This window comes from Macrobrachium rosenbergii, chromosome 51, assembly GCF_040412425.1.
Source record: "Macrobrachium rosenbergii isolate ZJJX-2024 chromosome 51, ASM4041242v1, whole genome shotgun sequence".
In the NCBI taxonomy this organism is placed as follows: domain Eukaryota; kingdom Metazoa; phylum Arthropoda; class Malacostraca; order Decapoda; family Palaemonidae; genus Macrobrachium; species Macrobrachium rosenbergii.
This window is the reverse complement of record NC_089791.1, coordinates 30,336,258-30,350,887: the sequence shown is the minus strand read 5'-3', so window position 1 is coordinate 30,350,887 and position 14,630 is coordinate 30,336,258. Positions and strand designations below refer to the sequence as shown.

Below are 14,630 nucleotides of genomic sequence, written 5' to 3'. Positions count from 1 at the left end.
GTTACTTGCACGAGCATCGTCCACGCCTTCCGAGACCTGTAGAGGAGGCGATGCAGATACGACACGGCTAAAAGACCTCAGAACGGCGGCTAAAATCTTCCTGAAGACATCATCACCTTTCAGTGGCGCCCTTCGCCAATGTCCACGTGATAGGCCTTGGTGTCTTCCTTTTTTTTTTTTATTCAGATTTCCATTGGAAGTATCAGATGGATCCGGCAAATCTTAATCCCCCTTGGAATCGAGCTTTAGTCCATTTCTTGATTAGAAGACATCAGCAGCAGATTTTTTTTATGGAAAACTCGTTTACACTGTAGGTGGTCAGTGCACCTCATGTGGTGCACTGTAGGAGACATTACTTAAGGTTCTTTGCAGGGTCCCTATGGCTCGTATCTGCAACTCGCGTTCATTCCTTTTACGATACCTTCCTTCATATTCTCTGTCTTCCATCTTACTTTCCTCATCCCTCTCCTAGCAATTGATTCATAGTGCAGCTGCGAGGTTTTCCTCCTGTTACACCTTTCAAGCCACCTTGCTGTTAATTGCCGTTTCAGCGCTGAATGACCCAGTGCTTGACCTTTGGCCTAAAAATTCTATATTCTGTTCTATAAAACCCGTATTATATATATATATATATATATATATATATATATATATATATATATATATATATATATATATATGTGTGTGTGTGTGTGTGTGTGTGTGTGTGTGTGTGTGTGTGTGTGTGTGTGTGTGTGCGCGTACATAATATCTGACGTCGCCTTATGTAACAGACCAACAATATCATAGGTTTCAATTTTGAAAATCCCCGAGGTTCCTCCGAGTGTCATGGGTAATACTGCAAAGGACTTCCTCTCTCCCGCGCATTGCACTCTTCACCTCCTCCTCTTCCCCCCCCCCTCCCCCCAATCCCAACCCCCTTTCTCATACTTGTCTCTTCAGCGTCATGTTTGTTTATGAAACTAGACCGTAGGTACTTTTGTCTCACGTCTCCGGAGTCTCTTTTTGAATAGATTCCGCCTGCCTCTAATTGTACTCGTCTTTATGTTAGCCTACTGTAGAGCCCTGAAAGCCCAATGGATAAAAAGCAAGCTAAAAACGAAATAAAATTGTGGAGGACACATATTAAGGAAGAATCTCTTAACGTCTCATTCGTGTGTGCAGGCTCACGCCAGCTCCCATTACGCACAAAGTTCGAATACCCGTCAGTATTTATACCTTCGTACATAAAAAATGAATAGTCGTATGCAAACAGTATACTTCTAACAAACCACGATTTCCGAGCCGTTTTCAATGTCGCATTCTGATACAAAGCGATTGATTCTTCTCTCCCCCTCCTGGATTTACTCTTAAGAATTTGCTGTACAAGTAAGTTGCCTCGTTAAGGTTTCTCCCTTAACGAACATTTTCAAATTTTGTAGGGTAACCCAGCAGCAGTCTGACGATGCGGGTTGCGTAGGCGTAAATGAGAATGCTTTTACTTTATATTTATAGTCGGTGTAACTTGCTTAACTCATTCGTCTAATGCTTCCACAGCCATTTTTCGTTGCTTGATAAGTAATATTCTGTCAAGGACCTTATGAAGTATAAAAATATTAAAGTAGTTTGGAAGTCTCTCTCTCTCAGTCATTGTTTTCGTGTTGAGAGGCATTCCGTTCTTTCAGCCCTAACTTTTATCATCCACCGTCTGTTGGCGTTCCAGCCAGAGGGGGGTGAACGTTGTTTACACTGCCCTCAAGTCGACGATTAAAACAACGCATGTCTACAGCGGGAGCACACCAAACGCCTAATAAATAAGCCCCGAATCAATGGAGCGTGTAAACGACACGCCGGGAATTCTGTCAGAAGCCGCAAGCTCGTACCTGGTGGTGGGGTCATCAGCATGGGAAACTTTTAGCTTCAAGCACAACGGCCGGTTTTTAAGTGCTCTCGGTACATCGATTGTATTGACTCGCTCTGTTAATTATACGTTTCACTAAGTGCCCCTTTAAGTGCATTTCATTCCTTTCTGTTGCTAGAGAGAACCAGTTTTTACTTTTTTTTTGCCTGCTTTGTAACACAGAGAGAGAGAGAGAGAGAGATTGTTGCTCTTGGGTGGTGGGAGCGTTGTGTTGTGTATATAAAAAAAGAAGTTAATTTTACTAACCACAAAACAGAGTTTTAAGAAATACTTTTGAGGACACTGAAGGGATGAAATATTGTATTCTCAAGTATTCAATTATAGTCGGGTATCCTATCCTATGTCTTCAGTACGTGCATTTATTTACCAGTAAAGGATAGTTATTGCAACTGGTATGAATGTGGTTAAGGCAATTGTGATAAAAAAAAATGGAACCCTATAGGGATGTCCTTACTGCATTTCAGCACAATTTTGTAATTTTAGGAGAAGTAAAATGAAAATGCTACAATCACATATGAATTTGATTCCAGAATGTTTATAAGACATTTATACAGAGACTTTAATGTCTTGAGATTGTTGGTGATGCTGGCGTAACAAAATTATAATTAATTACAATGTCTTTGGGCCCATTTACAAGGCCTTTTTTTTCATATGACGAGACTTAACCATTTACATCGTCATCATTGTGTGGCATCAGTGTAACCATAATCCTTATGTCTGTGTTTGTATTGACCTTACATATCTTTTCTCATGACTCCCAACTCTGTAGGGGGGTTAGTGCTGTCAGTGCACCTCATGCGGTGCACTGTAGGCATTACTTGAGGTTCCTTGCAGCGTGCCTTCGGGCCCTAGCTGCAACCCCTTTCGTTTCTTTTAAAGTACCTCCTTTCATATTCTCTCTTCCATCTTACTTTCCTCCCTCTCCTAACAATTGATTCATAGTGCAACTACGAGATTTTACTGTCAATTTCTGTTTCAGCATTGAATGTCCTCATAGGTCCCAGTGCTTGGCCTTTGGCCTTAATTCTGTATTCAGTTCAATTCATTACTCCCAAGTGTTCTGTTCTTTCAACAAGTGTCCATTTTTTTTCCCGAAGTTTCACACTACTCGGTTCTCAGTTCCCTTGTGAAGTAGGGCTGTATTACTTTGTAGTGGTTAAGCAGAGTGCTTAGGTTGATTGGCCCCTCCCCTTTCCATTATCGTCAAGACAGTTCCCACGACTAAGAATTGATCTTTCCACAAATGAATTCTCTCACCCTTTTATCCTAAAACGCTTCGCCATTTGTACCGAATAAAATTTTAGAAATGATTATTGAAATGGCTCTTAAAAAGTGCTGTTTGAATGGTAACCATTATATTCTCATAATTGTACATTACTTGCAAAGTACTCTCACCAGTTTGCCTTTTTTTTTTCTCAAGTGCTCAAATCAACTTTTTTCTTTTTTATACATTAGCCCCCTTTCCTAAGTGCTTAGATCAATGGCTTTAATTGTTGTTAGACCCCCTCTCCCCCATTTCTATGTCCCTTTCTCTGTTATATTTTTGTTGTTATCCATCTCCACTACTTCCCTTCGTATCCACTCTGCTTTTTCTAAGCCAGAGGAGAGGGCATCTATATAGCAAACAGTTGGGAGAAGTACAGTTGTTGGCTAGGAAGTGGGTATCTTGTTAGTGTAAACTATTTTACTCTACCCCCACAAGAATATTTTTTCCACCAACAAAATACAAAAAACCTGAATGTGTTTGTACATGAAGTTCATGAAAATTCCATGCTAGCCTGAGGCTTTTCCTCAGGCAGTCCTGTATGGTGGTAATTCTTTAGAATATGAGAAACATTTTTGCAAAAGCTGTATCGATGTTAGATCTCTTGAAATCTCATTGGTCTGACATGTTATGTACCTGTATACAGTCTTCTAATTTCCTAAGAACACCTAGGAGCTTTTACTATACTGAAAGCAAGGTTTAAATTTAATTTAAATGAAGGTAAATATCAGGAATATGTATTAAATTTCTTTCAGCATTTGTTTCAATGTTTTCTTCTAATGAATGGTGTCAGTGACAGGGCAGCCACAAAGCCAGATGACTCTCAATGACTCTAGTTTAAGTTTCCTTTATACCTTGACTATTTAAAGGCAGCATTGACCTTTGTGAGCCAAGAATGCCATAAAACAGTAATCACTAGTAGCTCTTATGGCTGAGATCAAGAAGGAAATACATATGGGGGTGAGAGTTTTGTGGATAATATAGAATTCAGTACAGTGACTACAAACCCTTTAAAAACAAAAGGCACCAATTAATTTCATAACATTACAATGAAAATGTTTTATTTCGCCAGTTTTTTCAATTCCCAACCAACCAGTCATCGTATGTCGTGCCATGGCTCTTTTTAATGCCCTATTTTGTCGTCGTTTGTAAGAGAAAACCTGAGTATTTCCTATTGTGTATTTCATTTTTTTTTTTTTGTATTTATATATTTTCAGGAAAGGGTGGCCCTCATGAGTGCTTGGTGTGTGGCACCCAGTTGGAACATTTCGGTCAATCCCGTCCTGTGGGCCCCGGGCAAGCAGCCCAGTATGGCCTGTCAGAATCCCATCTCCCTGCCAATCCTCGCGTTTGCACAAACTGCAGATGTCGACACTTGAGAAGGAGGGCGCAGTAAGTTTATTTGCTAATGCTGTAAATGAGTATCTTTATTGATTATCTCTTTATCACTCTCTCGCTGAAATATAACACATTTTTGAAGTAATTTTGTATTTTTTCTAACCTGAGGTCCTTTACATTAGGAATTTTTCCGGCTTCGCTGAAAGTAATTCCTAATGTAAAGGACCAACAAAGAACTCTTAACTCTTGATTTGACGATGTAATAACAATCTTTGTTGATGCTGCAGGTGTCCTATACCAACTTGTCCATCTCACAAGTGGAGAGGGAAGCGTTTGCGTCCCTTGCCCTCCAGATGGGCTGAGTTGCCGGCTGAAATCAAGGATCCCATCATCAGGGAATTCCGTAAGTAGTAGATACCTTGGCTTTTACATGAGTTTTTTTATACATTTTTTTGGGTGGGGAGGGGGTAGTGCTGATTTTTTTTTATTATGAAAATAATCCCAGTATTAGTGTTTTAAATGCCTGTATGGTTATTTCTTACACTTTTCTCAAAGTGAAGTCTTATCCAGTATGGTAGAAGTTGGCTAGAGGTTAGGAAGTAATTATAAACTTGTTACTGCAGCTTTTTTAACTCTTGTAAAATCATGCACTGACTTGTAAATGTGCTGTAGACCGAATGTTTTTAAAATACATGGATGCTGTGTACGGTGCTTGTGTTGGGGGATCATTGATGGTTTGTGTTCAGGATCTTGTTTTGAGGTTAAAAATATTCTTCTTACAGAAATTCCTCCTGATGTAACTAAATGCTGTTCAGCTTGTCACAATCGAATCATGCGCAAGCTGGGACCAGAGGCAGAGGAACCGGTAGATCCTTCTAGGTGGTCAGAAGAAGATGTGGACGCACTAAGATCAGCCTTGAGAGAGGTATGTTGCTGTTGCTTGACAGAACCCACTTCTGAAGGGTTTTTGAAGAGAATTCCAATGGTGGTGGAAAGCGAGAAGTTTGAGATGACCCAATGAAATTCTCCATAACTAGCAGTGTAAAAAAAAAAAAAAAACTTAATTTATCCAGCAGCAAAAAATTGCTAGCACCCCGAGTTCATTCATAATACATCAGACTTTCATGGTTTTTTTTAATGCTTAACAACAAATGTTTGGATGTATAGGCAATATAAAATGTTGGCTGCTAACAATCAGAAGTATGAAAAGAATGCTATGATAGTGATTTGAGAACAGACTTATGCCATTTCATGGCTAGATGTGGAGTACAGTAATTTTTGTGCAAAAAAAAAAAAGTTAGCGTCCTACTTATCTTCATGTCCAGTTTGGAAAGTCAGCTTGGGAGGGGAGTAACTATGTATTGTATTGTATAAAGGTTTGAATCATATAGGAGTTATAAGATTTCAGCATCATTTCATACTTGGGAGTAACAAGAATTAAAATCTATCGTTTGGCCTGCAGTAGTTTTACATTTCCTAAAGATCCAGAATCTTACAGTCAGTAGATACTTTTTTTTGGATTCAGAGTGAATTGCATTTATTATTAGTCTGACTGCAAACATACCGAGCAGAGAAAATGTTTCAGCTAATACAATAATGTGACGTGAATATCATTGCAAAATGCACAAGAGAAAAGTAAAACCTTCCATTTACTCAAGTACCTTAAATCTTGGGTATTAATGATTGTCATCATTAAAAGATAATTCATATAAATGAAAATTAAGAACTTAGCCCAGTTCATTATAGAAACCTATCATGCAGGGTAACACTAATAAACAATATTTTGTGTTTCCTATCTTTGGTCAAAATATCATTGGATATAGAACCCAGTGGTTGGAAATGTCAGTTCATGTATAGGATTTTGGTATACAGTAATGCTATGATATTAAATAAATAATTACTACTAGGTCAGTGTATTGTTATGCAGTGATGGTAATTGTTTTGAACAAAAACAGGTTGGATGCCACTGGTCAAGAGTTGCGGAACGACTTCCCAACAAAACTGAAGGACAGTGCAAAAGTTTTTACTTCAACTTTAAGAAGAAATACAAGTATGATGAAATTGTGGCAGAGTATCGGAAGTCTAGAGGTATGTTACTGTTATTACAACTAATTTTTCTGTTGTGGTAATTGAAAATTAAGGAATGAAAAAGAAAATGAGTTGATAATACCGTACAAAGAACTAATAATGTATTGTAAAGGAAATAGAATGTCCACTGTGACAGCTGCTAAAGAGTAGGGTGTTAAATTTTTATTATAATTTCAGGCAAGGGAGATGGTCCTCCCACTGTGACTGATGAAGAAGAGAGTGGGTCATCAACGTCGAGCTGTGATGAAGGCGGAACCGTACCACCGCCACCTGCAACCCAAGACTCAGCCTCTGACACAACATCTGCACCATCTCCTGGTCCAGCAATACATCATAATAATATTGATGGTAATGCTATATACTTTTCACACTCGGGTGGGGAGGAGTTGCGTGTTACAGTATTCATAAGTTTATATCATGAGTTGCAAATTTTGTATCATTTTTGGGAAAAGAGGTATCCATTTCTTCATTAGTCTTGAAATCTTTTTGTGGACAAAAAAATTAAATTACTGTATATTAAATAAAATTACTATATTTTTCATTAATTTTTAAATTCAGAGGCAGGTACTGTAAAAAAATTATCATCATAAATAGGTATTTTAACCATAAACCAAGTCAAATGCCACTAAGGTTAGTCAGGAACAAGCTCAGTTGGCCACAAATAGTGTATATACCTATGAGAAAAGAAGATGATGATAGGGTACAGCTCAACATAATGACTGTTGTAGGAATGAATAAGATAAACATTTCACACGACTGACAGTTTGACAAGTAAAGAGTTTTTTTTTTTTAGCTCTGGGTCATCAGCTATTTGTGTACAATTTTTTCTTTTCATCACAATACTACAGTATGTCCCATTAGGAAAATTCATCACAGTACTACAGTATGTCCCATTAGGAAAATTCATCACAGTACTACAGTATGTCCCATTAGGAAAATAATTCACAGAAGTTGCTTTTACCCACTGTACTATATATATATTATTAGCAAGCTAGCTTTGCAGCATTTGAGCTTACTTTATGAGCATTCTTTGAATTTTTTAATTGTTCATTTGAAAGAGTGAAATTTAAGCTTTAAAGAATCCAGGGCTAAATTGAACCTTCCATTTTTTTTTCTATATGTATTACTATTACTAAAGAATCTCGTTAGAGGGAACCAATTACAGCGTGGTTTGCTTTGTGTATTTGGACGTTAATAAATGTTCATTACAGCATCCCTTTGACCCACAGCTGCATTGCTTTCTGCCTTAGAAACTTTGTCTTGCTTGTGTTTTTACTTGCCATTTCAGAAAAGATTATTAGGGCCAACCCTATCCATGAGTCTAGAAATATGACTCTGTGGTTTCATTGAACTAATCTATAACAAAACTAGTTAATGTTTTTAGTTTGGTCATTTTTAATTGTATGCCAGTGCTAACCCCAAAATTCCCTTTACAGAAAAGAGGGAGGCTGAGAACACTGAGGGTGGTATGAAGGAACCCTTACCCCGCCACCCACCACCCCCTGCCAGTGTCAAGGAAGATTATGACAGTTCAGCAACTGCAAGTGCTGATGAAGGTCAGAGTTGTGTTGGACGGGATTCTCCACCTGAGGTGCAGCACTTGCCTAATCCAAACGAGAGACCGACTCAACCAATCCCAAGTCTTGGAGGGAAGACACCTCCACCTCCTGTGTCTCGGCCAAGTTCCAAAGGGACAGAGAATCCTTGTGCAGGGTCAGCTAATGTTAGAGATTTAATTTTTGATACAATAGAAAGAACACTTGAGAAAACAGATGAGAAACCTCAGAATAAGGGGATGCCAACTATCAGTAATATTCTGAGGTCATCTTATGTACAACGGCCTGCACCTGTGCCACCTCCCCCACCCCCTGTAGGGCAGGAGTTCCATCGCAACCAAATGCCAAGATTTAACGATCCTCGAGACGGGCTTCCTCATAATGATAATAATCCTTTTGATTCACAAGATGGGCAGTGTGAGGGTCTTGACCTGACTGTTCGTAAGCGTGATCGATCTCCTCCACAACCACCAGCTCATCAGTCTCTCCCAGTTCACCATCAGCCAGCTCAACCTCCTCAGCAGTCTCATCCTCCTCCTCGACCAACATCTTCACCTCGTGAAATCCCAACAGTACGAGGAGGAGCAGAAGTGACAATCACAAGTAAAGAACCTCCACAACCTCCACCTCGTGCACATGCTAACACTAGCTATAGTAAACCACCTCATGAACCCTGGGGTTTCCCAGATCCACGAAATAAATCTCCTGCCTTCATACCAGATTCCAGAGCTTTATCTCATCATCAGCCTTCTACTTTGACAAGTGTGTCTGGTGGTCCTTCACCTCTTGCATACCCACATGTTAGGCCACCACACACTCATCCCTCCAAAATGAAAATGGCTCCCCCTCCACCTTTAACCAGTGTACGCAGTCAGCACCCTCCACCACAGCCAGTAAACACGTCTATATCTACACCCCCACGAATTCCTATGAAGATTGACAAGCAGGTCCCTCCTACTCATGTAGGGTCCATAACTCATGGTACTCCTGTAAATCCACCAGGACCCATTGTGTCGGTGCCTCTGTCACAGCCCGGACGTTTTGAGATGATGTCCAAACCGGGTATAGGAAAAGAAGGTGGCTCCATTACCCAAGGCACTCCTATGCATCCTGATCAGAAACGCTCTGTAGCTGTGACAAGTATATATAAAGATGGTTGTCAACCATTTGAAGCACGGACTGGAAGTGGAGTCGAGATCATTCCAAGACCAGCATTGCCATCACAGTATGAACGTGAACATATTTATAGAGGACCTCGGCCACCTATATCCTCTGCACCGTCTTCTACGCCTTATTATTCAAGTTATGCATATACTCGCCCTGCATACCAAGAACCCCAGATTAGTTCTCGCCAAATCATTGCCCATGATTATCAGATGTCTCAGCAGATGATTAATAGAAGAGGAGTTGAAAAAGAATCCAGAGTATCTCCCAGAGCAAGAGACCATAGTCCACAACAAGATCCTCGTGACCATCGTACAACAGTTGGTACAACAGTAGGTCGAATTATAGACAATTCTACGAGAAGTATTGATCCAAGAGGATTGGACATAAGACAGATAGAGTTGTCACGTATAGATAGTAGGACTGTTGATCCTAGATTGGATCACAGAGGTGGTTTAGATCCACGTGTAGTTGAACGTATAAATCCGTCAACAGATCCAAGATTTTATGGAGCAAGTGGGCCCCATGGTTCCTATCAACCTCCATCACAATCATCAGCTTACTCACAGGAGAGAGTATCAAGGCCGCCATCATCTCCAGCCTCTGGACGTGACCCAACTCCTACTTCTCCAAACAGTGACATGGCACAATCGCCGAATGATTTTAGATCTCCAGGAGTGTCAACTTCAACGCCACCTAGAGTAGGAGTCATCCAGCGTCATCCCACGAGCAAGCCACCTTCACATTTAGCACCTCCAACAAGTGCTTCACCACGTACAGATGACAGATACTCGCCTAGACACTCTCGGGGAAGTTCAGATACTTTTAATGAATTTGTCAACATTGCTGTTGCTCAGCCAGGTTATCCTTCTGCACCTCATGAAAGTAGAAGAGAAGGCAGGCCTAAGGTACCTCATGATACACCTCAGCCAGAAGGTTTGGAAAAGCAGTTAACAGATTCTATGAGAATTAGGACTGCTGCTATGGATGGTAGGATACCACATCCTGATGATCGTCGGTACTATGATCCCAGAAAGAAGCCACCAGATGTCGATAATGATGCTGCACAAGGATTTGTTACTTGTTTTGTGAGAGACCGAAAACCTTCTCCATCTCCAACAGGTAACAGTAACAGTCGTAATTCAGGTGACACCCTTACAGCAGCCAATTTAATTGATGCTATTATAACTCACACAATAAATCATACTAGTGCAGATAGTGGTGGGGGACCAAATGATCAGCGTCCTTCCAGAAGACACGGTGAAACAGGATCACACATGGAAATTGATAAACGTGTTAGATCTCCAGCCACTGCTCCAGTGAAAGAAAAAGAAGTAGTCATGGTTGATGATAGTCCAGATACCAGACCACCTCCTAATCCTTTAAATCATAAAGAAGGGGTAGGTCCCTCTCTCCATTCAGCTCCCCATCATCAAGGTTCTCAGCCAAAGTCAATGCATGCTCACATGGATCAAATTATACATAGAGAGTATGCCTTGGGTGATGGACGGAAGATGGAAGCACCACCTCATATGCCTTATGCACGAACATTGCCATCATCGTCATCCTCCTTAGAAATTCTGAGGACCGATGGCCGACCGTATGTTAGTTCCGGAGGGCCACCAGCTGTTACTGTGTCACAGGTTGGAGGCTATGAGCTTTGGAAGAGGGGAGCTGATAAAGATGGAAAAGATAGAATAGATTCACATTCCCCTCACCGCCCACCACCATCTTCACAATCTGGAGGTCATCATATGCCTGGTCAACATTTAGCACCAGATGAAAGACAGATCGTAAGAATTAAGCAACCATCGCCTGTGTCACCAAGACCTGACCACAAGAGGAGAACGCCGCCCTCTGCACAAGCGACAAGCTTTCCTGTGGAGACAAATTCTCCGCCGTCTTCATCTGCACCACCATTATCTGCCGATCCAAATCATACAGATTCTAATAATCAGTGGAGTCAATATCCTAAAAGACCATATCCACAAAAGGAAGTTTGTCAGCAGAAGGAGGTATTTGATTATGTGAGAAATAAAATTGCTGAAGTAATGAGAACTCCTGAAATTCAGGAGGGAGACAAGCGTTCAGTTGATGACAGTAGACACACACAACCTGGTTTGCAAGTTTCTCAGTTACAGCATCAGCAGCCACTACCTCCTCAGCACTCAGTATCTCAGCAAAATGCACACTATGATATGGAAGATCCTTTAAAAAAAAGAGCAAGGTTAGAAACTAGCGATCGTCCTCCATCCCGTCCACGGTCCACTGGAGGGGACATGATAAAGGAAAGACGGGAAGATGCACCCACACGAGATGACGTTGCTGATTCCCCTCAGTCAGGTGAAATGGTCATAGATGAGTCGCCTCGTGACTCCCACCCTCCAACGTCAAAATCAGGGGACATGGGAGGGGGGAAAATTAGTTCAAAGGGGGAACCGAGTGAACGATCGGGTTATCCCCCAGTAAGTGCTAGTAGCCCGTATTCTTACAGTTACTCTGGGTTTCGTGGACATGGGGGTCCAGGTTTAGGGGGCCCTGGGGTTCCTCCCTCTACCACTTCATCTACTACAAGTAGTAATTCCAGTGGTGGACGTCCACTCCAGGGATATGAACCTCATGTGGAACCTGTAAGTGATGAAGACTGAACCCCAGATTGGACTACTGCCGTGATAAGTGTTATCTGTGATCTGTTTTGTGGACTAGTGTTGTCGCGCCGCACTCTGGTGTACAAAGCTACCCCCATATGTATGTGTATATATGAGTATGTAGGTGGTTTGTGTTAATACTCAGGCTCTGGGTGTGAGGCTGCCTCCTTCCTAGAGGCCAGTGTTAGTATTCTGCTGCCCACGTCTATCTCACTGTTACCCAGACATGCTGCCACACTCTTACCGCTCTTGTCATCCACTCTTGTCAGGTATTTATCAGCCATATTGTGGTCACCTTCTTGTCATCTTCACTACTATTTGCTGTTCATTAAATCTTTCTCTTTGTAGCAAACATCGCAGCCTTTCCTCGCACCCCCATTAGCCACAGAAGTGCAGCATCTGTGGATAGTGGTAACAGCAGTGCCCACACAGACCATCATCAAGAACAAAGCTAAGGTAGGGACAGCACCCACCGCTGCTATATTAAGAAAGTTCATTCCAAAAGCCCCCGCTGGCTGGCCTGGCTGGGCGGTGGCGTGGGGTAGTCCGCATTGTACAGAGACCTTCCACTTGTTGAGGGCAGCGGTGGGATGGATGAGTCACGTGACAGTCTCCTACTCACTGCTGCCCAACTCTCACATTAAATGTCAGAAAAATGTTATTTTTGTTGAATTAAAGATGCTCAAAACTTCTGTTTGAGTTACTTTCCCTTACAGTAATTAATGCAGTAGTTATTTGCCAAAGTAATTTTATTCACAATTGATGGAAAGCTGTTATGTAGTAGATTTACAATAAGAAGGTAAATGTTAAGGATTGAACTGAGGGATCAGTTCAAAGTGGAATTCTTTCTCTAAAAGATATTCTTTAGTCAAGAAGATATTTACAGATTATGCAGAATGCAATAATAAAGCTCAGTAAACTAGGGTAGTGTTCAACAATATTAGGGAGCTCTGTTGACTCTTAATTACTGTAATCACAAAACTAAACTCTTAATTTCCAAAGGGCTACGTTGTACAGTAAACACATTAATTTGGACTACAACATATTGAAGATTGAGATGAATGAGATAAAACTAAAACCATATAGTGAATGAATGAGATAAAACTAAAACCATATAATGAAGAATGAGATAAAACTAAAACCATGTCTTTAGTCATTCACTTCCAATGACAATTTTTGAGCTAATGTTAAAAATAATGAGCATATCAACTGAAATCTGTTATGAACCCCTACTGGGTTCATCAGGTTCTTTAAAAAAAAAAAAAAAAAAAAAAAAGATCAGGAGAAAAATCTGGCAGCAACTGAGGCAGACAAAGGTGGTTTTAAATCCTTAAATTATGCAAGTCATCAGATAGAAAAGTAAACATTCAAAATAATGGCTTAAAGAAAAGCAGCATTACAGAGTCAGTACATATAGTCAAAAATAACTACATTCCATAAGACAGCTTAAACATGAAATGACAAATATTTACATTGTATTTTTCATAGCTAACAAACCTGCGGTCTTAACATTAGGATAAATCTGGTGCCAGCTGGAAACTGGTAAAAAACAACCCTGGGTCTTAACATTAGGATAGGCTCATCTTTGGTGGGAGGTAGAAGAACCTTGAACCGACTGGAGGTTCAGCACACCTGGTCACACTTCCTGGATAAAAGAATTCAAAGGAAGAGACCCAAGCCGCTGACTTATTAAGAGATGGGTAATCTAATAGATTCACTGCATAGGGGGAAGTTAAACTAAGGTAGCCACCTAGATGTGTTTGTTATCGTTTCTCTCTCCTCGCTATAGAGAGGAAGGGCTTGCTACTGAAAGGTATACATTCGTGTAGAATAATAAATACTCTAACAGTAAGGCTACTTCACTCACCTGTATCTACCAGTTCCAGTGTATGATGGATCAGTCTTCTTACCGACCCCAGGTAAAGAAGAAAGGGGGAAAGGAAAAAGACCAGCCATCTCAATCATTCTCACTTTCATACCATCATCTTAGGCAAGATACAAACTGTTGCGCTAGGGGCACTGGATGAGCTACACAACTTGTGGAGCAGCCACCACCAGACCCAAGGAAAAAGTGTCCAAGGACCGGTGGGCAATGGCCCTCAAGTAGAAGGATGCAAAGGTGATTTGGCGAAGCCAAGAATCCGCATTCAAAATCCAATGAACAGGTAAGTTCTTTTGAATGCCAAGGAGCAGCCTTGCCCTCTAATGTCATGTGCTCTTGCATGCACAGTATTGGCAGTAGAAACTGATGAGGAGCTGTAGGCGTGTCTGATCACATCACGTACCCAAAATGAAATGGTATTCTTGAACACTTCTTTCTTGTTCCGGCCTGTGCTAACAAAAAGTCTTCGGCACCCAGGTCTGAGGTGTCGAGTCTTTTTCTGAGAACTGCCCAGTTCCCTGACAGGACATAGTAGCTCATTTGGATTGTTGTCAAAATCCCCAAGGGATGGGATGGAGAGGAAAACAAATCTGTCATCATGGAGAGCACATCTGTCATCATGGACCAAGGGGTTTTGAGTCTTGGCAACAAATTCAGGGACAAATTCGAAGGCTATCGACCCCCAACCCCTGGTATGTTTAACATCAAAAGACAGACCATGGAGTTTGCTGACTCTCTTTGATGAAGCCAAGGCTAGAAGAAAAACTGCCTTGAGGGTCAAGTTTCTGTC

General features: G+C 41.0%; 1 protein-coding gene across 2 annotated transcripts in view; it reads left to right on the top strand.

Moving 5' to 3' along the window:
• Positions 1–12,650, top strand: part of LOC136833249 (uncharacterized) — a 105,083-nt gene extending 92,433 nt beyond the window's left edge. For both annotated transcript variants that reach the window (XM_067095140.1, XM_067095139.1), the window contains 6 exons: positions 4,382–4,556; positions 4,790–4,905; positions 5,285–5,427; positions 6,458–6,590; positions 6,768–6,938; positions 8,027–12,650. In XM_067095140.1, coding sequence (XP_066951241.1) covers positions 4,382–4,556; positions 4,790–4,905; positions 5,285–5,427; positions 6,458–6,590; positions 6,768–6,938; positions 8,027–11,958 — 4,670 coding nt within the window. In that variant the 3' untranslated portion in view covers positions 11,959–12,650. The remainder of the gene's footprint in view (positions 1–4,381; positions 4,557–4,789; positions 4,906–5,284; positions 5,428–6,457; positions 6,591–6,767; positions 6,939–8,026) is intronic.
• The last annotated feature ends 1,980 nt before the right edge of the window (positions 12,651–14,630 follow it).